This window comes from Mus caroli, unplaced genomic scaffold, assembly GCF_978045245.1.
Source record: "Mus caroli unplaced genomic scaffold, Mus_caroli_1 scaffold_14, whole genome shotgun sequence".
NCBI classification, from domain to species: Eukaryota; Metazoa; Chordata; class Mammalia; order Rodentia; family Muridae; genus Mus; species Mus caroli.
In genome coordinates, this window is record NW_028227269.1 from 99577302 (window position 1) to 99600514 (window position 23213).

Consider the following 23213-nt stretch of genomic DNA (forward strand, 5'->3'; position numbering starts at 1 on the left):
TTAAGGCTCAAGGAAATTCCACTGTTAGAGTGGATATGGTTTACCCTAATCCTACACAATAGGAAAGCCCAGAAGACATGCTCTTCACTAACACTGAAAATGGTGAGAAGGGAACCACCACATATGAAGAGCTTTGTTGTTGCCCATTTTCTTTCTTTCTTCTTAAAATTTATTTTCTTTTATTTTTACCTATTCATTCTATATCACTCTGCTCTTTCCCAGTCACCTCCTCCCACAATCCTTGCCCCCATATCCCTATCCTCTTCTCCTCTGACTGGGTGAAGGTCCCCTGGATATCCCCCAACCCTGGCATATCAAGTCTCTATGAGACTAGGGCCATCCTCACCCACTGAGGCCGGACAAGGAAGCCCAGTTAGAAGAACATATCCCAGTTACAGTTGTTGCCCATTTCTTTGTGTCAGACCTTTGGGATGGAGATGCTGCTGCTTGCTTGGATGAATTAAATGCAAAGGGATTAGTTGGGCCTTGAAGCAGCAGGAGGCAAGTAGCAGCACCGAATCACCAAAGGCAAGGTGATTATAGTTATTGTAGTTGGTAACATAGACAAAGCAAAATCCACAATAGCCTGACCCATAGTGCACACACAGCATAGGCAGAGTGACTTTTATGGTGCTATGACCTGTATGGACATTTAGTAATGACTATCAATAATGATGTTTCCAGGCATGAAATAGATAATAATCTTACTGCATTTGTTCAAACTTTATAACTGGAAACATTCTCAAATTAAGGAAAGACTACATTGAATTGTGGCAAAAAGAAATCTCACATCCAGAACCCACTGAATTAAGGGAAGGTCAGGTTCTCATGAATAAGGACTTTGCTAAAATTCCTAAGAGTTTTACTGTTGGCCTTTTCTTCAGTCCTTCTACAAAGGAACATATTACCTTTTACAAGGGTAGCTGTATACTGTGGAAAAGAAAAAAAATATGTACGAGATTCCCTAGGATATATTGGATAATGGTTCAGAATTGACATAGATTCCTGATGAGCCTATGAATAATTGTGACCCTTCTGCTAAACGGGTGTGTGGAGGTCAGATATTTCATGAAGTTTGACTGAAGAAGGTCCCTGAATCATTCTGTAGTGATTATTTCTCATTTATTTATTATTATTCCTCATTTCAGAATGTACAATTGGTACTGAGAAGTTGGCAGAATACCCACATTGATTCCCTGACTTGTGGAGCCAGGGCTGTTATGGTTAGAAAGGTCAAATGGAATCTATTTAAGTAGCATGTACCTGGGAAAATAGTGAATCAGAGACAAATATCACATCCCAGAAGTAATTGCAGAAATTAGTGCCACCATCAAGCACTTGAAAGATGCAGGGGTGGTGGTTTCCACCACATCTCCCATTTACTCTCCTAACTGGCCAGTGCAGTAGACAGGTGTTTCTTACAGAATGACAGTTGGCTATAGAAGGGTATCAGTAGTGACTCTGATTGCAGCTGCTCTACCAGATATTGTCTTCACTTGAGGGGGTTAACACATATACTGGTACATGGTATGCATCTATTTGTCTATCAAATGTCTTTTCTTCTTAAGTACTTCTACATAGGGAATATCAGAAGGAAGTTGTTTTCAGTTGTAAAGGCTAAACATATACATTTACAGTTTTACCTCAAGGATGCATTAACTATCCATTCCTATTTCATAACTTAGAAGAGATCTTGATCCTCTATTTCTCCCATAAAATATCACCTTGAGCAACTATATTGATGATATTATGCTGATTGGACCAGGTGTGCAATAAGACTTGTTGGTAACAGATATGCACATCAGAGAATGGAAAATAAATCCAACCCAAATTCAAGGACCTTCTACCTACCTCAGTGAAGATTTTAGAAATTTAGTACTGTGAAGCATGCAGAGATATTCCTTCTGAGATGAAGGATAAGTTATTGTACCTGGCTCCCTCTCACCACCAAGAAAGAAGCGCAACATTTACTGAGCCTATTTGGATTCTAGAGACAGCACATTCCTCACTTGAATATGCTACAGATACCAAGTGACTTGGAGAGCTGCTAGCTTTGTGTAAGGCTAGCACAGGAGAAGGATCCTTAACAGGGCCAGGCTGCAGAGAAGGCTGATCTACCACATGGATCTTATGATACATCAGACCCAATGATACTTGAGGTGTCAGTTGCAGATAAGGATGCCATTTGGAGCCTTTGGAGGTCCTATATAGGAGAATCACAGAAGACACCTTTGGGATTTTGGAACAAGACTCTACCATCATCTGAAGAAAACTATTCTCTCTTTGAAAGACACCTCTTGGCCTGTTAATAGTCCATTGAACAATGGACCACCAAGTTACCATGCAAACTAAGCTTCCCATTATGAGCTGGGTGACCCACCAAGCCATAAAGTAGGATGTGCACAGCAGCAATCTATTACTAAATGGAAGTAGAATATAAGATCAGGCCTGTGGAGGTCCTGAAGGCACAGGCAGGATTCATGAGGAAGTTTCTCAAATGCCTAGAGTTTCTACTACTGTTACAATGCTGCTTATTCCCAAGTATGCAACTGTAGCCTCATGGGGTACACGCCATATCAGTTGACTATGGAGAAGAAGAGTAGGGCCTGGATTACTGATGGTTCTGCATTTTATGCAGGCACAATGCATAGGTTGACAGCTACAGCATTATAGCCTGTTTTCTGGGAGTCTTAAAGCACCAGCAAAGAGAAATCATCACAGTGGGTAAAGCATCAGGCAATATACATGGCCATGTATTTTGTTTGGAAGGAAAAATGGCCATATGTGTGATTGTTTATTGGTTCACAGGCTGTATGTAGCCACTGGAATGACTAGATGTCAGGGATTGGAAAGACAATGGTTAAAACTTTGTGAGAAAGACATATTGGGAAGATTTATGCAGATAGATCTCTCCAAAAGGGTGAAGGATGTGAATATACTCATAATCCATGTAAATGCCCATCAAATGGTGACTTCAGTTGGGAAAGAGTTCAAAAATCAAGTAGGTAGGATGACCCATTCTATGAAGAGTTAGCCACTTTCCCCTGACATCTTTGTCATTACCCAAAGATCTCATTAACAAAGAGGCCATGGTGGCAGAGATGAAGGGTATGTATGAACTTGACAACATAGACTGCCACTCACAAAAGCTGACCTTGACACAGCTGCTTCTGAGTACCAGATCTTCTGACAGTAAAAACCAACACTGAGCCCAGTTATGGTACAATTGCCCAGGATGAGCAGCCAGCAAATTGGTGGCTGGTTGACTACATTGGACAACTTTCTCAAGAAAAGGAAGAGTGCTTTGTACTTCCTGGAGTAGATTCTTATTGTACTTCTGGATTTGCCTTTTCTGCACCTAATGTTTTTGCACATCCATCTGTGCCCTTCCAGAATGCCTTAACAACCATCATGATATCCCACATGGTATTGCCTGTGACAAAATAACTTAATTCATAGCCAGAGAAGTGCAACAGTGGGCCTACGATCATAGATCTTAATATGTTCACTGACCTAAGAATGTTCCACAGCATCCTGAAGCAGATGGCCTGGTGAAATAATGGGGTAGTATTTTGAACACACAGTTATAGCATAGATTATGTGGCAGTAGTGGCCTGGAGGCCTGGATCAAGAATTTCTAGAAAGTGGTATATGTTTTGGATAGGATCAAATGTATGGCACTACCTCTCCTATACCCAGGATCCACAGGTACAGGAATTAAGGGGTGGCAAAGGGAGTAGTTGCATGCACCATCACCCGTAGTGACCCACTAGAAAACATTTTGCTTCTTATTGCCACAACCTTAAGTTCTGCTGACCGAAAATATTTTGTTCCAGAGTGGGGAGTGCACCTGCCAGGAGACACAACATGTATTCCCTTGAACAGGAAACTCAGACTATCCTGTGGCCACTTTGTCCAAGGAGAAATTTCAACAACTTAATTTAGGCAGGCTGACAAAGGGCACAGTCTCATCAGGAAGGAAGGAATGCATCAATTCTCCAGGCAAAGAGCCAAGAACTTCTGAGGTCTTGCTGAGGGTGGTGGAAATACAGAAAGTGTAGTAGTTAAAGATAGTTATAAATACTAGCTAGTATCATGTGACCAGTCGAAGAAACAGATTATAATTGATTTTTTCTGATATTTTGTTAAGAATTTGCTTTTGCAGTTATTTCTGTTTTATTTCTCAATTGTTTTTATCATCCAATATAACATCAATTAAGAAATATTGTGGTTACTATATTTAAAATTTTGAAATACTAAAAGAATGTTACTTAAGGGCCATTGCCCTTGATTCTAAACTTTAGAATGTGTTTGCATGTGTATGAGGCATTGCTATAGCATGTTAAGCCTAATTATGACCTATTTAAGTAAGTGATGTATTTGTATTTGTGAGTATATACCATTAGGTTTCCACTTGTCCTGCCCTTCCTGGGAAAGTTGGTCCACAACTGAAACCAAGGCCAGGGGTGGTGGTGGTGGTGGTAGGGGTGCAGGGAACCTGAGGGGAGGAATCAGGAGGCAAAATGGTCAGGGGTGACAGAGACCTCTGGCAATGTGTGAGAGCTGAGAGAAACAGACTTCTCTGGAGGCAGGCTTCATTGAGAATCTCATTTTAATTTTGGACAGAGAGGGAGAACAAAGGTTATTAAAACCTTTGTGGAGTTGGTAGAGGTATTCAAGCAAGTGTACTCATTGGCAGGACTAACTGTTGTATGCTTTGAATAGGATCAGATAACAGTATTATCTCTTCTATACCCAGGATCCACAAGTCTGGGAATCAAGGGGTGATAAAAAAAAATAGTCCCACTCACTATCACTTCTAGTGATCCACTAGAAAAGTTTTTGCTTCCTATTCCCACAACTTTAAGTTCTGTTGCCCCTGACCAATATAAGGACAGGTTGAGTTTAACCTGGCTGAACTTGACCATGACAATATAAGAGAGGTTAAGTTTAACTTGGTTGTGAATACATGACCTCTATTGGTTGGGGCAAAGGTAGGGGGCAGTACAAGACACAAAGGCCCAAGGCAGGGGAAGCAGTGGTCCAAACTCCTACTGATCTCAAGACAAGAGTTCTGGGGTTGGATATGACTCAACCCCACTCCTACTCCAGACCAGCTCTTCCTAGTTCCCCAGTACCTCAGCCCCACTAGGACAAATGGTATATCATGAGAGGCATAATTATGGCATGGTTATTGGTTTCATTTGGAAATTAACCATGATATAAGGAGATATGATTGTTTGTCAAGTTGACAAGAGGTAAACTCATGATGGCGATTCTTGGCTGTCAGCCTCACTACATCTAGAATCTATTAAAACCTAAAAAGGCTGGATACACCTGTTGACCAGGCCAGCTCAATCAGTCAACAGGTTCTCCAGGGCAAGAGTGAGTATTAAAAAGTAAAAAGACAATCAGACAACATTGTAGCATGACCCCAGCCAGTTCTGAGGCTGAGGCAGGTTTAATTTTTTCCCAATCTGCTTTTATACCATTTTAATTACATTCAAGTATTAAGATCAGTTCTAGGTTGAGGAACAAGCAATACAATAAACACAAATGGTCAAGAAACAAGCAAGGCAATTAACAAAGTTCCATGATCACTCCCAGATCACTGTTTCTAAGGACTTATCAGGATGACCAAGATACCTGAGCCTACTTCCCAGTCCTAGCCCAAAAAGTCAGATTCTTGCCTGAAGCCTACTTCTTTGTTCTAGCCTAAAAGTAGATTTCTGCCTGAACTTACTTTCTTGTCCTGGCCCAATGTCAGATTCCTGCCAAGTGCCTCCAAAAGCTCTCCACATCCTATGAGGGTTTTTTTTTTCTTAATTAAATCATATAAAGTGGATAGGCTCACCTTTAATCAGGGATACATCCATCCACTGGTGGCATCTTATATAGAGGACATGGAAGAAGTAAGCTTTTGGGTTTTGCCTGTTGCCCTTACCATTGCTAGAAAGTATATTCCTTCATTGGCATTAGAACTGACTTCTTCAGGACTCTGGCATATGCTCAAGATCAGCTGGGACACCCAGTCAGGTGGACTGAACAATTTCTGCATTCCTGGACTATCTGTTGTTAGCCAGCCATTGTTGGAGCAGCTGGACCACAGCCTATATGGCATTCTAATTAGTCAATGATCTTCTTCAGATGAATGCCTGTTTATAGCAGATAGATAGATAGATAGATAGATAGATAGATAGATAGATAGATAGATATTCATTCTGTCAGTTCTAGTCAACCTTGTCTAATACAGCATGGAGGAGCCTGGATTGAAGGTATAGAATGTTTACAGAGTTCTCTAAAGTTGCCTGGCTTTAATTACTTTTTTTTTTTTCATGGTAGGTGTTTTCATAGGAAAAACCATTTCTGGATTTTGGACCTATAAGGAATGCATATGGCATGACCTCACAGAGATAATCTATGCAGAACTTAAAGATGGTAATTTTTCTGGCTGTCTTCATCTTCATCATATCATTGATATCAAACTGCATTCAGTATTTCAGAAATGACTTTGCTAAAGAGCTCACTGTTTCTAATCTATGGTGTGATCTGATTTCTTCCTTCAGAACACCAAGAACTCACAGTGATAGATTTGGTTTTAACAAATCATTTTTTAGTCATCCTTACCTCTTTGGGTCTTTATGTAAGTAGTGATCTTCGTTATCCAACCACTTCACAGATAAAGGTATGAAAATTGCTTTGTATTTCCTTGTAACTATTAATATAGTCTATGGTATACAAAGAAATATTTTTCAATTGAGTGATGAGTAGTTGTCAAGAGCTATCTAGGAAAGGCTAAGGTTAACAGATAGCCTTCCTGTATGTAGGTGGTCCACCATTTTTTTGCATGGTCATTGGTGGGTGAGCTCTATGAGTCAAGGTCCCAAAGAGAACTCAGGATTGCTTCTTGTAGCTTATATACTTTTCCTCACATTATTAAATTAATATAATAATCCCTTGGCATTGCCCCATTCTATTGATCAGATTTCATGCATATCAACATAAAGATGAACTTTCACGAATTAATGCTGTTAGATGAAATTGATGATTCTGCACAATTCCTGATTTGATTAAAATAATTTTAGGAAGCAAGGTTTAAGGAATGGCCTTAGTTGCTTTGCTATAAAAATGTAATAAAGTTAGAATTAAGAATAGAATATGCCTACTCCTCATAAAAGCAAGGAAAGGCTGCATAATAAGAAATACAGTGAGCTTTCATAATCACACTAAAAAGCAAAATAGGCTGGGAAAAATAGATTCAAGGAAAAACATTTATTACCAAGGATAAATGGTGGTGGTGGCACATGCCTTTGATCCCAGCACTTGGGAGGCAGAGGCAGGCGAATTTCTGAGTTTGAGGCCAGCCTGGTCTGCAAAGTGAGTTCCAGGACAGCCAGGGCTACACAGAGAAACCCTGTCTCAAAACAAACAAACAAACAAACAAACAAACCAAGGGTAAAGCCACAGGTGTGTATTATGAAAAGGCAAGGCTATGTAAAAATTGTTCCTTTAAACATACAATGAGCATATTAGAATAAAACACTGCTTTGAATTTAATATCAACATCCTTCTGCAACTTCCATTTTATGTAACATTTAACTCTGAGGTAGGTTTCTAAAGAACTTTTTGTTTAAGAAGGTATAAAAAGTACAAGGAAAAATAAATTTGTTTTTTGGATGGTTTGTCTTGAGGAATCCATCTATCCATCTATCCATCTATCCATCTATCTATCCATCCACCCATCCATTTATCCATCCAGTTGTACATGTCTGTTTGTCTATATCTATGTGTGTAGGTATATGTGCACATTTGCAAACATCCATGAATACTTTTGTAGTTAATTGAGGCAGATTGTAAGGGCCTGCCCAGAGTGTGAGTATATGAATGTTTATGGGTCTGCGCATATTTGCCTGTAGAAAATGCAAATTTTCTTTCCTTTCCTTCTTCTCTGGTTCACAAAGAGTTATCCAGCCTAGCCACAGAGGCTTCTGGCTGCTTGGACAGAGAAGAAAGCAATAGCAATAAATCCTTTACCTACTATCCAGATGTTAGCAACAAGCTTCAATAGATCTAGAGGCCTGCAGCTTCTGGCCTCAGAGTAACTTAAAATAAAGATAGGCATAAGTTATAAAAAGCAACCCTATGCTCTTCTCCCTCAGTTGCATCAGAGAGGACCCAGCCTGGTATGAAGCTCCCAGCAATCTCAGAACCAATAATCATAAAAGTTAAAAAGATGTGAATATGATTCAGCAACCTTTCCCTTTGCTTCATATTATTTGGTGTATGACTTGAAATTGCCACTAGTTTTATTGCTTACCATTTGTGGCAAACTTTAAATATATGCAATGGGAAAGATATCATTTACCCATAAATACTTGTATATTTATTTATTGGTCAATAGGGTCCCAAAATGCTGTAAGTTAATTTATAGAACTAAACATTATATTAAAATTAACATAAATTAAGTGTTGTCTGAGAAATGATAAATGCCTATGTTGATGGATGTGCCAACTATCCTGATTATAATTATACACCTACCAGTACATTGAAGTGCCATGCTGTCCCCATACATACATAAAATTACAAACTGATTAAAAATAAGGAAGACCCCAAAATTCTGCATAGAACTGTATTCAATCCTGTTAGAAATTTCTGTGATAAGGCAACTGAAAATTATTCCACCACGAAGCAAGTAGAAATGAAATTGGGACTGTATATCCAGGCCTTGCTACAGAGAATAGAAAGTTTCCTCAAGCAGAAAGACATGCATATATATGTATATATAAAGCTAACATAATGCTGGGATGAAGAGAAGAAAAATGTACATTTAGATGGAGCTATGTGCATACAATTAAGTTCCATCAACAGATTAAAGGAGAAGCTACATAAATGTTTGGCCACATTTTTGCTGGAACACAAAAGGAAACAAAGGATTCTTTGTGGTAAAATTAAATACAAAGTTTATTATAACTTCTGAAAAGGTACTAAATTTTTAACTTTCTTCTCTTCTTCTTCTTCTTCTTCTTCTTCTTCTTCTTCTTCTTCTTCTTCTTCTTCTTCTTCTTCTTTTCTTCTTCTTTCTCCTTCTTTCTCCTCCTTTCTCCTACTTCTCCTTCTCCTCCTCCTCCTTCTCTCCCTCCTCATCCTCCTCCTCTTCCTCCTCCTCCTCTTCCTCTTCTTCCTCCTCTTCATTCTTCCTACAGCTTTCCAGAGCAGAGTTTTGTGGATTTGAAAGGGTAAGACTTTTGATTTCCTAATATTGGTTTAGAAGATACCTATTCACTTCGTAACTTGCAGAGCAATAATTCACAGTCTAGACCTTTTTTGCTACCATAAAATATTTTCAGTTTAAACTAAAAACTTTTCTCTATAGCTATCAGGCCCTTCTCATTTCAGTAGCCACAATTTCCTACTGTTCAGTTCTCTCTGGGCTTGCTCAGATTGCTCTGGAGATTGCTAACATTGCTATATCAGGAGATGTAGCTCAGTGGTAGAGTCTTTGCCTTTCACGTTCAGGCTCTGGGTTCAATTCCTAGCAATACCAATATATTCAATGTACACAAACATTTACTTGTTCTAGCAAAACAATATAGCATGGGAATTATCTCACCAAATTCAGGGTACTCTGTCTAAAGAACAGAATACAAACCAAACTATGAGGACATGGCTCGTGGCATGGTAGAGCAGTAGAGGATAGGCAAGTAGAGGATCCTGCAGAGAAAAAGCTCATCCTCAGGACTCTAAGAACGAACAATCCTGTGACTCAGGGTCAAACATCCTTGGCTTGAGGTCAGCCTCACATAAGTGAAATCATTCCTAAGGCTAGTCACTGGACCGTTCCAGTTTGGATTCATAGAGAAAAATGCATGAATCATCTAAACAGAAGGGAGAGGCATAGCATAGTCCAAGGCACACTAAAGGTTCTATATTAAAATTGTCCAGATTAATAATAATAATCATGGTACCCTGCAAACCTTAAGGCTTTTAAGAAAACTCAAAAGTTTTATTTTAACTGGATAATTTCAGTAATGATATAGCATAATTCAAATAAATAATGGAGCACTCATTCTTGAAAGGTGCTTTGCTTAGCAGTTTTATCAAGGTAAAATTTACATGGTATAAACCTTACCTTTTCTGTATGTTCAACTCTATGGTATTTTGTGTATTTGTGGAGTTGTATAATAACCACCAGTATCAATTTGAGGACATTTAAAGGTTTTCATGAATAAGTTATTGTGGGACTAATATTGTGCACCGATTGTGTAAAGATTATCCTTGTATTATGTGAATGCTGATTTCTCTGCCCCCATGTCTGGTAGTAATCAGAACAGGGTAGAGAACAGCATCATGTTGTCATGCCTATTCTAAGTATCTCCTGCCTCAATGTTGCGTAAGCATTTGTCTTAGTTAGGGTTTTACTGAGGTGAGGAGACACTATGGCCAAGGTCACTCTTGTAAGGGACAACATTTAATTGGGGGTGGCTTACAATTTCAGAGGTTCAGTCCGTTATCATCATGGCAAGAAAAATGGCAGCATCAAGACATACATGTGCTAGAGAAGGAGCTGAGAGTTTCAGATCTTGATCTAAAGGCAGTCAGGATAACTCTCAAGCAGGAAGTAGGAAGGTCTCAATGTTCATGTCCACAGTGACACACTTCCTCCAACAAGGCCACACCTCCTAATTGTGCTACTCCCTGGGCCTAGCATGTTCAAACGACCACAACATTGCACCTCATTTATTCTCTGATGTGTCAAAACCTGATCAGCCAATGGCTGAGCAGGGCAGAGAACAGAGTTGGACTTCAACCAGCCAGGGGAGTGGTTGAGAGATAGGAAGTGAGAATCCAAGCATGAGAAGAGGGTCCAGGAGACATCATTAGAAAACAGCTGGATGGGATTACTAGAGTAAAGTAAGAGCTGGAAACCAACAAAAAGCTTTTCGTATCTCTGAATATGAATCATTTTGTACTAGATTTCAAACCAGAGTGTCACTTGCTGAGTTTAGTCTAGAGCTGGGCCATCCCGTAGGGACTAGTTGTATGTGATGATTTAAATATAAATGCAGTCAACTGTAATGAAATAAAATTAAAATGCTATTCTTTAGTCTATTGGTCCATGTTTCAAATGTTAACAGGAATGGATGTCTTTGGCCACTGAACTGGATAGTGCAGATATGCATATCACCTCAGGTATACCTCAAATGTGCATTTGAATTGTGCTATTGAGTTACAAGTTATTCTTAGATCCTTGGAGTTTTTTTCCTATACAATCAGGGTGTACATTAAAATGGAAGCCATTCTTTCTGTATTTGTTGATGACATATGCTAACATCTGGTTGAGTAAAATAAAAACTGGTTTGTTCATGTCACTGTTAAAAAAGAAAAAGAAAAAGAAAACAGCTGGAGCAGAGAAAGCCACAAAATGCAAGCATCGTGGGGGGTTGGGCTGGGAGGTAGGCAGATTAGTCGAGGGGATTAAAATAGATCAATACTGCTGAGTTGTGCCATAAATCTGTCAAATAATTAAAATATTCTGCCTTGATTATTTGGGAGCTAGCTGGGCTAAGTGAAAACTGCAATGCTATAGAATATAATTAATCTCAATCTGGGGTTTCTGCCACATCTTTGATCATTTGGTTCCTGGCTAACAGCCATACAACTTTTATAATTGTAATAAGCCCTAATCCATACTAAAGCTGAGCAGACATCTACCTTCTATACTATTTTTCCATTGATAATACCATTTTATACTTTGCCATGTTCTATCTGGGCAGCTCTTAACTCCAATTGGCTAACCCTCATGGCCCTTTTTTTTTTTTTTTTTTTTTTTTTTTTGACTCACCTACCCCATGATGGTTTCCTCCTCTGTCTTTCCATCATGGTTATCCTCAGACACCAAGCCTAGGAACTCCAAACACTGCCTATCTCAATTCTGCTCAGCTTCAGGCTATAGACATATTTATTCAGCAATCATGGATATCTTGGTGTGAGCAACAAGGTCATGTACTCTCACTTGAATCTGCAAACAGATTTTTTAGGTCCATGGGGACAACCAGACCTTGGTGGTCAGTACCTTACAATATTTAGCGAAAGACTGAGCCACAAACAACTTCCTGTTTTGTCCAATAAAGTGCTCTTTTCTCCTTAAATATGAATTGAATACAATTATAACAATTATGAAAACTATAAGGTATGATATTCATTTATAAAAGCCTGTCAATTTATATTTGACAACTTAGATAGCCTATCATCTATCCTGTCTTGGTGAGTTTAGAGTCCCATATCTAAATCATTTTCTATTCAAATCCATATTATTAAAGTAAGAACATCTTCTTAGACTTAGAACATCTTTTTAAATTGAAAACCATTAGGCTTATAATAAGACTATGACTATCTAGTCTTCAAACCCATCAGAGACCTGGGAAGGGATAAGTATTACTTGAGTATGCAGGAATGCAGCTTCCAAAAATTATAAATATGGCAGAGACAGCAGACTTTCTGGACAGTATCCAACATTCTTTATACTGTTGGAGCATCTACCTTCAGCCATCTTGTCCAGAACATCTGACAGCCCTTAGGTGAAGGAGGAAGTATGAAGGATTACCTTACCCTCTCTTGGTAGAGCTTAGCAGTTGACTGTCCTGTGTCCATTTGTCCTTTTAGGGCCACATTCTGTCTGTAGATGAAATTAGGGCATTTTTTGCCCAGTGGCCAGCTTGCCTCGACCGAAGCAACTTTACATGGAGGTTATGGATGCTCATCATCTTTCAAGTGGAATGGCTATATTGTCAAGAGCAGACCTGTCTCATAGTCAAAGAGCTCTTAATAATGAAATAATTGTACATGCTATATTCTGTGGATCTCTGATGCTTTTGAAGATCATCTGTCTATTCATAGCATACCTGAGCAAGCAAAATTTGCTTGTCTCTAGCTACGTATTATCTGTTTAATCCAGGATGTACAATTTAGATTAGTATCTCACATGGCCATGAGTTTGACTCTCTGACTCTTAACTTGCATTACTCATTATCTTAAACAGTTTGAAATAGCAGCTAGTAAAACAACTGGGACTAAATCTTGTATATTTAAATGTGTAGCATAGACACAATACCTATGTAAAAATTGAAACATACCTGTATTATGTTAAAACACAATTAATGTTTAATTTTGTATCAATATACAAAGATTTATACCAATGGAAACCTTAAGCTTGTATCAGTCTACAAAATTTTATATAAATATAGCAAAATATAACCTCAATTTTGCATTAATATAAAATGATCTATATCAATATATGATTATGGCTATAGGATATTTTTTATTTAAAGGGGTAGATTCAATAATCTACCACCATTTGTTTACTTTATATAATATTTCTATATCCCCTCTTTTCCTTCTCAACCCCCTACCCTTTATGTAAGAAAGGATATAGAAAAGGAAGGAAAAAATAAAAATCCCTGAATCTATCTTCTCTATTTAGTTTCCTCCCCATCTAAGGACATAATTATTTGTAAATTATCCCTTAAACTGACAATATACGTCTAATTTAAAAAATGACCCAAACCATCCTCCTTGACTTAAGGGAATATGATGACAGTCTCCTTATAATTGCTTCCTGCTGTATTGGGGCAAAGAAGTCCTGTTTGGGGCCCAAATGAAATGGGAAAATGGATAAAAAGAAAACTAGCTCTAGCATTTATTGCCCAGTCTCTATGTGTTGAGAAAGTTCAGGGTTAATTGCAATCCTGAGTGGAACAGTCTGAAAGGATGGATGAACCAAGGTCATTTGGGATTAGTGGTCCTTTTTGAAGCTGTTTCAGAAGCACATCTAACAGTATCAGTTTGAGGTACGATCTCATAGGGAGATGGAACAGCAGAGCAGGTCTTGGCATCTTAACATCCTTGAGGCTGAATCCTATCAGGGCTGTATTCTTGATTGTTGGTTTGTTGGTTTTCTTTTTCTTTTTTTTTTTCCTTAGTGAACCTAAAGTTTTAAAGGTAATATATATTTTTATATTAACATTATGTATGGAATGTGCAGAGATCAGTTAAAGATGAATTTTTGCTCCTCATTTGAGCAGGTAAAGACAATTGGCTTTCTTCATGAGTCAGTTTGAACATATAACCAATTGTAATATAAATCCCCACTCATACTAAATGAAACTATCACATTATGAATCTTGAGAACTCTATACCAACAAGATCCATTGGCTATGCATAGCTGAAGTTATGGATAGAGACAGTTTATGTCTCAGCTAGTTCAGGGCTGTTTCCATGAAGAGGGATCAGCAAATCACATTATCCCTCTTGTTCGGTCGTCTTGATTTTTTTTTTTTTCCTGTCCGAAACTAAGATCTTTAGCAGGTCTTCCTCTATCAAATCTGACCTTTATTAGTTTGGAAGGAATCCAAATCCTTTGTTTCTTTCTTGTTAACATACATACATAACCTCTCTTCTTAATGTAGCTTGCCTTTGGTTCAGTAATTTGAAGTCATTAAAAGTACAGACTGCTCCAATTTAGCAGGCCCTGAATCTATCTATTTTATTTAGATCTGCTCCATTTTGAATTCTGTCACAGACAATTTGTAATGCCATCATAACCATCAAATGTATAACCACCTTCATTTTGATAATTAAAACAATTTAAATTAGTTAGTAATATTTATGGAGACAATGTTTCTCTTTGTAGCCCAAGTTGATTGGATCTGTTCTATAAATTAGGCTGGCCTCAAATTTACCAACTTACTTGTCATTGCCTTTATTCCCCGTGTTTTGACATTGAAGGCCTGGATTTACTTATCATCTATGTACCCTTAAAACATTTATATCAATTCCAATTTCTTTCTTCCTTCTTTGGAAATTAGTATCTTTGATAATTTAAAAACAATCACTCTTATTTATTAAGGCATGGTTTCTCTCTGTAGCCCAGGCTGATTTGGATTTGCTCTGTAGATTAGGCTGGCCTCAACTCACAAGGAACCGATCAGTCTCTGCCTTTGTCTACCAGGGTATTGAGATCAAAGGCACATTTTTATATATTCAGAATCTATGTATTCCCTTTCGTTAAATTAGATATTTTCTTTATTTACATTTCAAATGCTATCCCGAAAATTCCCTCTACCCTCCCTCCGCCCAGCTCCACTACACAGCAACTCCCACTTCTTGGCTCTGGCATTCCCCTGTACTGGGGCATATAAAGTTTGCAAGACCTAGGGACCTCTCTTCCCAATGATGGACAACTAGGCCATCTTCTGCATATGCAGCTAGAGACACGAGCTTTGGGGACACTGGTTAGTTCGTTTTGTTGTTCCACCTATAGGGTTGCAGACCCCTTCAGCTCCTTGGGTACTTTCTCTAGCTCCTCAACTGGGGGCCCTTTGTTCCAGCCTATAGATGACTGTGAGCATCCACTCCTGTATTTGCCAGGCACTGGAATAGCCTCATGACAGAGCTATGGCAGGGTCCTGTCAGGAAAATCTTTCTGGCATATGCAATAGTGTCTGGGTTTGGTGGTAGTTTATGGGATGGATCCCCGGGTGGGGTAGTCTCTGTATGGTCCATCCTTTCGTCTTGGCTCCAAACTTTGTCTCTGAAACTCCTTCCATGACTATTTTGTTCCCTATTCTAAGAAGGAGTGACATATCCACACGTTGGCCTTCCTTCTTCTTGATTTAATTGTGTTTTGCAAATTGTATCTTGGGTATTCTAAGTTTCTGGGCTGATATCCCCTTATCAGTGAGTGCATATCATGTTTGTACTTTTGTGATTGGGTTACCTCACTCATGATGATACCTTCCAGATCCATCCACTTGCCTAAGAATTTCATGAATTCATTGTTTTTAATTTCTGAGTAGTACTCCATTGTGTAAATGTACCACATTTTCTGTAACCATACCTCAGTTGAGGGACATCAGGGTTCTTTCCAGCTCCTGGCTCTTATAAATAAGGCTTCTATGAACACAATGGAACATGTGTCCTTATTACAAGTTGGAAAATCTTCTGGGTATATGCCCAGGAGAGGAATTGCTGGATCTTCCTGTAGTACTATGTTTGGTTTTCTGAGGACCCACAAGACTGATTTCCAGAGTGGTTGTACCAGCTTGCAATCCCAGCAACAATAGAGTAGTGTTCCTCTTTCACCACATCCTCACCAGAATCTGCTGTCACCTGAATTTTTTATCTTAGCCATTCTGACTGGTGGAGGTGAAATCACAAGGATGTTTTGATTTGCATTTCCCTGTTGATTAAGGATGTTGAACAATTTTTCAGGTGCTTCTCAGCCATTTGATATTCCTCAGTTGAGTATTCTATGTTTAGCTCTGTACTCCATTTTTTTTTTAAAAATGCAAATATTTTTGAAATTTTCTTTTTGTTTTAAGAAGTTAAGGAGAGAATTTATTTTCAGTGTCCATTGCTAATTTTCTTTTATTTTTAATTAATTTATTTATTTTTATTAGGTATTTTCTTTATTTACATTTCCAATGCTATCAAAAAGTTCCCCATGCCCTCCCCATCCACACCCTCTTCTTGGCCCTGGCATTCCCTGTACTGAGGCATATAAAGTTTGCAATTTTTAAATAGGGTTGTTTAGTTTTCTGGAGTCCATCTTCTTGAGTTTTTTTTTTTAATATATATTGGATATTATTCCCCTATCTGATTTAGGATTGGTAAAGATTTTTTTCCCCAATCTGTTGGTGGCCTTTTTGTCTTATTGACAGTATATTTTGCCTTACAAAAGCTTTGCAATTTATGAAGTCCCATTTGTCAATTCTCAATCTTACAGCACAAGCCATTGCTTTTTTTTGTTCAGTAATTTTTCCCCTGTGCTCATATATTCAAAGTTTCTCCCCACCTCCTCTATAAGTTTGAGTGTCTCTGGTTTTGTGTGGAGTTCCTTGATGCACTTAGACTTGAGCTTAGTACAAGGAGATAAGAATGGATCAATTCGAATTCTTCTACATGCTCACCGCCAGTTTGTGTCAGCACCATTTGTTGAAAATGCTGTCTTTTTTCCACTGGATGGTTTTAGCTCCCTTTTCAAAGATCAAGTGACCATAGGTGTGTGGGTTCATTTCTCGGTCTTCAATTCTATTCCATTGGTCTACCTGTCTGTCATTGTACCAGTACCATGCAGTTTTTATGACAATAGCTCTGTAGCACAGTTTAATGTCAGGCATGGTGATTCGACCAGAGGTTCTTTAATTGTAGACAATAGTTTTTGCTATCCTAGGTTTTTTTGTTATTCCAGATGAATTTGAAAAATTCCCTTTCTAACTTTGTGAAGAACCGAGTTGGAATTTTGATGGGGATTGCATTGAATCTGTAGACTGCTTTCGGCAAGATAGACATTTTTACTATATTAATCCTGCAAATCCATGATCATGGGAGATCTTTTCGTCTTCTGAGATCTTTGAATTCTTTCTTCAGAGGCTTAAAGTTCTCCTCATACAGATCTTTCACTTGCTTGGAGTCACACGAAAGTATTTTAGACTACTTGTGACTATTGAGAAGGATGTGGTTTTCCTAATATCTTTCTCACCCTGTTTATCCTTTGTGTAGAGAAAGGCCACTGATTTGTTTGAGTTAATTTTATATCCAGCTACTGCACTGAAGCAGTTTATCGGGTTTAGGGTGTTTTCTGGTGGAATTTGTAGGATCACACACACAACACACACATATATACATATATTATCATACCATATGCAAATAGTGATATTTTGACTTCTTCCTTTCTAATTTGTATCCCTTGATCTCCTTTTGTTGTCAAATTGCTCTGGCTAGGACATCAAGTACTATATTGAGTAGGTAGGGAGAAAGTAGGCAGCCTTGTCTAGTCCCTGATTTTAGTGGGATTGCTTTCATCTTCTCGCCATGTAGTTTGATGTTGGCTACTGGTTTGCTGTATATTACTTGCATTATGTTTAGGTATGGGCCTTGAATTCCTGATCTTTCCAAGACTTTTATCATGAAGGGGTGTTGGAATTTGTCAAATGCTTTCTCAGCATCTAACAAGATGATCATGTGGTTTTTGTCTTTGAGTTTGTTTATATACTGGATTATGTTGATGGATTTCCGTATATTAAACCATCCCTGTATCCCTGGGATGAATCCTACTTGATCCTTATGGATGATCGTTTTGATGTGTTCTTGGATTCCCTTTGGGAGAATTTTATTGAGTATTTTTGCATCGATATTTATAAGGGAAATTGGTCTGAAGTTCTCTTTCTATGTTGTGTCTTTATGTGGTTTAGGTATCAGAGTAATTATGGCTTCATAGAATGAATTGGGTAGAGTACCTTCTGTTTCTATTTTGTGGAATAATTTGAGGAGAATTGGAATTAGGTCTTCTTTAAAGGTCTGATAGAACTCTGTACTAACCCATCTGGTCCTGGGCTTTATTGGGTTGGGAGACTATTAATGTCTGCTTCTATTTCTTTAGGGGATATGGGACTGTTTAGGTCATTAATATAATCCTGATTTAACTTTGGTACCTTGTATCTGTCTAGGAAATTGTCCATTTCATCCAGGTTTTCCAGTTTTGTTGAGTATAGCCTTTTGTAGAAGGATCTGATGGTGTTTTGCATTTCCCCAGATTCTGTTGTTATGTGTCCATTTTCATTTCTGATTTTGTTAATTAGGATACTGTCCCTGTGCCCTCTAGTGAGCCTGGCTAAGGGTTTGTCTATCTTGGTGATTTTCTCAAAGAACCAGTTCCTCCATTGGTTGATTCTTTGAATAGTTCTTCTTGTTTCCACTTGGTTGATTTCATCCCTGAATTTGATTATTTTCTGCCATCTACTCCTTTTGGGTGAACTTGCTTCCTTTTGTTCTAGAGCTTTTAGGTGTGCTGTCAAGCTGATAGTGTATGCTCTCTCCAGTTGCTTTTTGGAGGCACTCAGAGCTATGAGTTTTCCTCTTAGGAAGGCTTTCAGTGTGTGTTCCATAAGTTTGAGTATGTTGTGGCTTCATTTTCATTAAGTGTCTGAAAAGTCTTTGATTTCTTAATTTCTTCCTTAACCAAGATATCATTGAGTAGAGTGTTGTTCAGCTTCCACGTGAATGTTGGCTTTCTATTATTTATGTTGTTATTGAAGATCAGCCTTAGTCCCTGGTCATCTTTTAAGATGCATGAGATGATTTCAATATTTTTGTATCTGTTGAGGCCTGTTTTGTGACCAATTATGTGGTCAATTTTGGAGAAGGTACCATGAGTTGCTGAGAAGAAGATATATCCTTTTGTTTTAGGATAAAATGTTCTGTAGATATCTGTTAAGTCCATTTCTTTCATAAGTTCTGTTAGTTACAATGTGTCTCTGTTTAGTTTCTGTTTCCAGGATCTGTCCATTGTAAGAGAGTGGGTTGTTGAAGTCTCCCACTATTATTGTGTGAGGTGTAATGTGTGCTTTGAGCTTTACTATAGTTTCTTTAATGAATGTGGATGCCCTTGCATTTGGAGCATAGATATTCAGAATTGAGAGTTCATCTTGGAAGGTTTTACCTTTGATGAGTATGAAGTGCCTCTCCTTGTCTTTTTTGATAACTTTGGGTTGGAAGTCAATTTTATTCGATATTAGAATGGCTTTTCCAGCTTGTTTCTTCGGACCATTTGCTTGGAAAATTGTTTTCCAGCCTTTTACTCTGAGGTAGTTTTTGTCTTTGTCCCTGAGGTGGGTTTCCTGTAAGCAGCTAAAAGTTGGGTCCTATTTATGTAGCCAGTCTTTTAGTCTATGTCTTTTCATTTGGGAATTGAGTCCACTGATATTAAGAGATATTAAGGAAAAGTAATTGTTGTTTCCTGCTATTTTTGTTGTTAGAGTTGGGATTCTGTCTTGAGGTTGTCTTCTTTTAAGTTTGTTGTAGGATTACTTTCTTGCTTTTTCTGGGGCATAATTTCCCTCCTTGTGTTGGAGTTTTCCCTTTATTATCCTTTGAAGGGCTGGATTCGTGGAAAGATATTGTGTGAATTTGGTTTTGTCATGGAATACTTTGGTGTCCCTATCTATGGTAATTGAGAGTTTTGCTGGGTAGAGTAGCCTGGTCTGGCATTTGTGTTCTCTTAGGGTCTGTATAACATCTGTCCAGGACCTTCTGTCTTTCATAGTCTCTGGTGAGAAGTCTGGTGTAATTTTAATATGCCTGTCTTTATATGTTACTTGACCTTTTCCCCTTACTGCTTTTAATATTCTATCTTTATTTAGTGCATTTGTTGTTCTGATTATTATGTGTCAGGAGGAATTCTTTTCTGGTCCAGTGTATTTGGAGTTCTGTAGGCTTCTTATATGTTCATGGGCATCTCTTTCTTTAGGTTAGGGAATTTTTCTTCTATTATTTTGTTGAAGACATTTGCTGGCCCTTTAAGTTGAAAATCTTCATTGTCATCTATACCTATTATCCATAGGTTTGGTCTTCTCATTGTGTCCTGGATTTCCTGGATGTTTTGGGTTAGGATATTTTTGTATTTTGTATTTTTTTTTTGATTGTTGTGTCCATGTTCTGTATGGAATCTTCTGCACCTGGGATTCTCTCTTCCATCTCTTCTATTCTGTTATTGATGCTAGATTCTATGGTTCCAGATTTCTTCCCTAGGATTTCTATCTCCAGAGTTGTCTCACTTTGGGTTTTCTTCATTGTTTCTAGTTCCATTTTTAGATCTTGGATGGTTTTGTTCAATTCCATCACCTGTTTGGTTGTGTTTTCCTGTGATTCTTTAAGGGATTTTTGTTTTTCCTCTTTAAGGACTTCTACCTATTTAGCAGTGTTTTCCTGTAATTCTTTAAGAACTTCTACCTGTTTAGCAGTGTTCTCCTTTATTTCTTTAAGTAAGTTGTTTATGCCCTTTTTAAAATCCTCTACCAGCATCATGAGATATAATTTTAAAACCGAATCTTGGTTTTTTGGTGTGTTGGGCATCCAGGACTCGCTGTGGTGGGCTTACTGGGTTCTGATGAGGCGGAGTGATCTTGGTTTCTGCTATTAAGTTTCTTTTGTTTGCCTTTTGCCATCTGGTAATCTCTGGTGTTAGATATTCTAGCTGTCTCTGGCTGGAGCTTGTTCCTCCTTTGATTGTTAGCCTCTGTCAGCAATCCTGGGAGTCCAACTCTCTCCTGAGTCCCAGTGGTCAGAGCACAGTCTGCAGGCAAGCTCTCCTGTTGCAGAGAAGGTGCACAAAAGGCTGGAGCTCAGATCTACCTTCTGAGTCCTGGGGTCAGTGCTCTCCCTGGAGGCCTACTTTCTTCTGGCAGGGAACATGCCCAGGGGTCTGGGTCTCAACTCTGCCTCCTGGCTGAGGATGAAGGCCTGAAGGGACCCTGTCCAAGAAGCTCTGTTGCTTTTGCCACACATGCTCTCCTGTGTAGACTGGTCTCAGTGATCCCAAGATTCTAGGTGTGCTAGGGCCAGTCTTTGTCCTTTGTCCCTGTTCCTGTTAGCACAAGACCCTCTGGGTTTTTTTGGAACAGATGTTGTGTTCTACTCACCAGTGATATCAAGATCCTGGGTGTGCAAGGGTGCCTGCAGCGTGGAGAGTCCTCTGGGGACCTTGGTATCCTCCGCCGAGTTTGCACCCAAGATGGCCCACAGAGTCTTAATTGGGGTTTTACTGCTGTGAATAGACACCAGGACCAAGGCAACTCTTATAAAGGACAAGATTTATTTGGAATGGCTTACAGATTCAGAGGTTCAGTCCATTGTGATTAAGGCTGGAGCATGGCATAGTCCAGGCAAGGTGCAGGAGGAGCTAAGAGTCCAACATCTTCATCTGAAGGCAGCTAGGAGAAGACTGACTCTACTACCCTGGGAGGAGCTTCGAAGCTCACCTCCACTGTGACATACTTCCTCCAACAAGGCCAAACCTACTCCAACAAAGCCACATCTCCAAATAGTGCCACTCCTGGGTCAAACATATTGGCTAACCACCACTTACACACAAACAAAAACAAAACGGTTACCAGTTTCTCAAGAAGGATTTCAAGGCTCCTAGAATATACTCCCAGGGTGCAGAAAGGCCCATACATAGCCAGCTGCAAAACAAACAAGCAAACACCAGACCAAACCAAACAAAACAACAGTGAGGCAAAGCAGAGGCAATTCTTTATGGAGCTTCTGCTGAGTAAAAACTAGCAATCAGTTTCCTAGGGAGGCAGAAGGCTAACTGGTAATCATTTTTCTAGGGAGGCAGAAGGCTAAGTCCCTTTGAGAAGGAGCTATGCTGGCCAAAAGAGCCAACACCTCTGGACCCAACAACTTCCCAGAGTGGAGGAGGAATGAGGATCTGGTGAAGCAGCTTCTGGGTGTTAGAAAAGCTTCTCACTGAGAACCAAAAGACAGGGTGTGAAGAACTCACAATGAAGGAAGCTGGAGCAAGAGACAGACTGAGAGAAGACAAGATATCAAAACAAGAAAACTTTTTTTTTCTTTTCTTTCCTTTTTTTTTAATTGGGTATTTATACAAAAAAAACTTCTGACCTAGGAGAAAATGTTTAAAGTCATATTTTAATGTTAAAAAAGGAAGTAATCTGGATTTGAAATTTTCATGGATACATATGAATAACTTAAAATTGATACATTTAAAGAAAATAAACACATAAACATGAGAGGCACAGTAAAAAAAAACTTTTGAAATTCATAAAATGCTCTTTTAAAGGGTTCAAAGCTAGTAACAAAAGAAAAAGAAATAAATGACTTAACTGAAAATGACTTATTACAGATTTTTATTATTTTCCTATTGATAACCCTGATTCTTTCCTTTACTAACCATGTTGGTTTTCTATGCCTTCTGGAAACAGAGGGCTTTAGAGAAACAAGATAAGGAGAGGTATGAAAAGATAGATACAAACATTAAAAGAAAATTAGAAAAAATCCATTTATTTTCATATTTAATGGTTATTTTATTTATTTACATTTCAAATGTTATTCCCCTTCCCAGTTTCCCCTCTACAGACTCCTATCTTCTCCCCTACCCCCTGCTTCTATAAGGGTGCTCCCCCACCTGTCCACCCACACCTGCCTCAGTACTCTAATGCCAGATAGGACAATCCTCTGCTACATATCCAGCTGGAGCCATGGGTCCCCCCATGAGTACTCTGTCGTTGGTGGTTAGTCCCTGGGAGTTTTGGGGGGTCTGGTTGATTGATATTGTTGTTCTCCTTATGGGGTTGCAAACCCCTTCAACTACTTCAGTCCTTGCCCTAACTCCTCCATTGGGGTCCCCATTC

At 38.7% G+C, this 23213-nt stretch overlaps 1 protein-coding gene across 2 annotated transcripts in view; it reads left to right on the forward strand.

The window, feature by feature from the left end:
* Catsperb (catsper channel auxiliary subunit beta) overlaps nt 1–23213 on the forward strand; it is a 190790-nt gene that overhangs the window by 57460 nt on the left and 110117 nt on the right. For both annotated transcript variants that reach the window (XM_085830158.1, XM_085830159.1), the window contains exons 8-10: nt 6343–6438; nt 6567–6685; nt 9204–9236. In XM_085830158.1, the coding sequence (XP_085686284.1) occupies nt 6343–6438; nt 6567–6685; nt 9204–9236 (248 nt within the window). The remainder of the gene's footprint in view (nt 1–6342; nt 6439–6566; nt 6686–9203; nt 9237–23213) is intronic.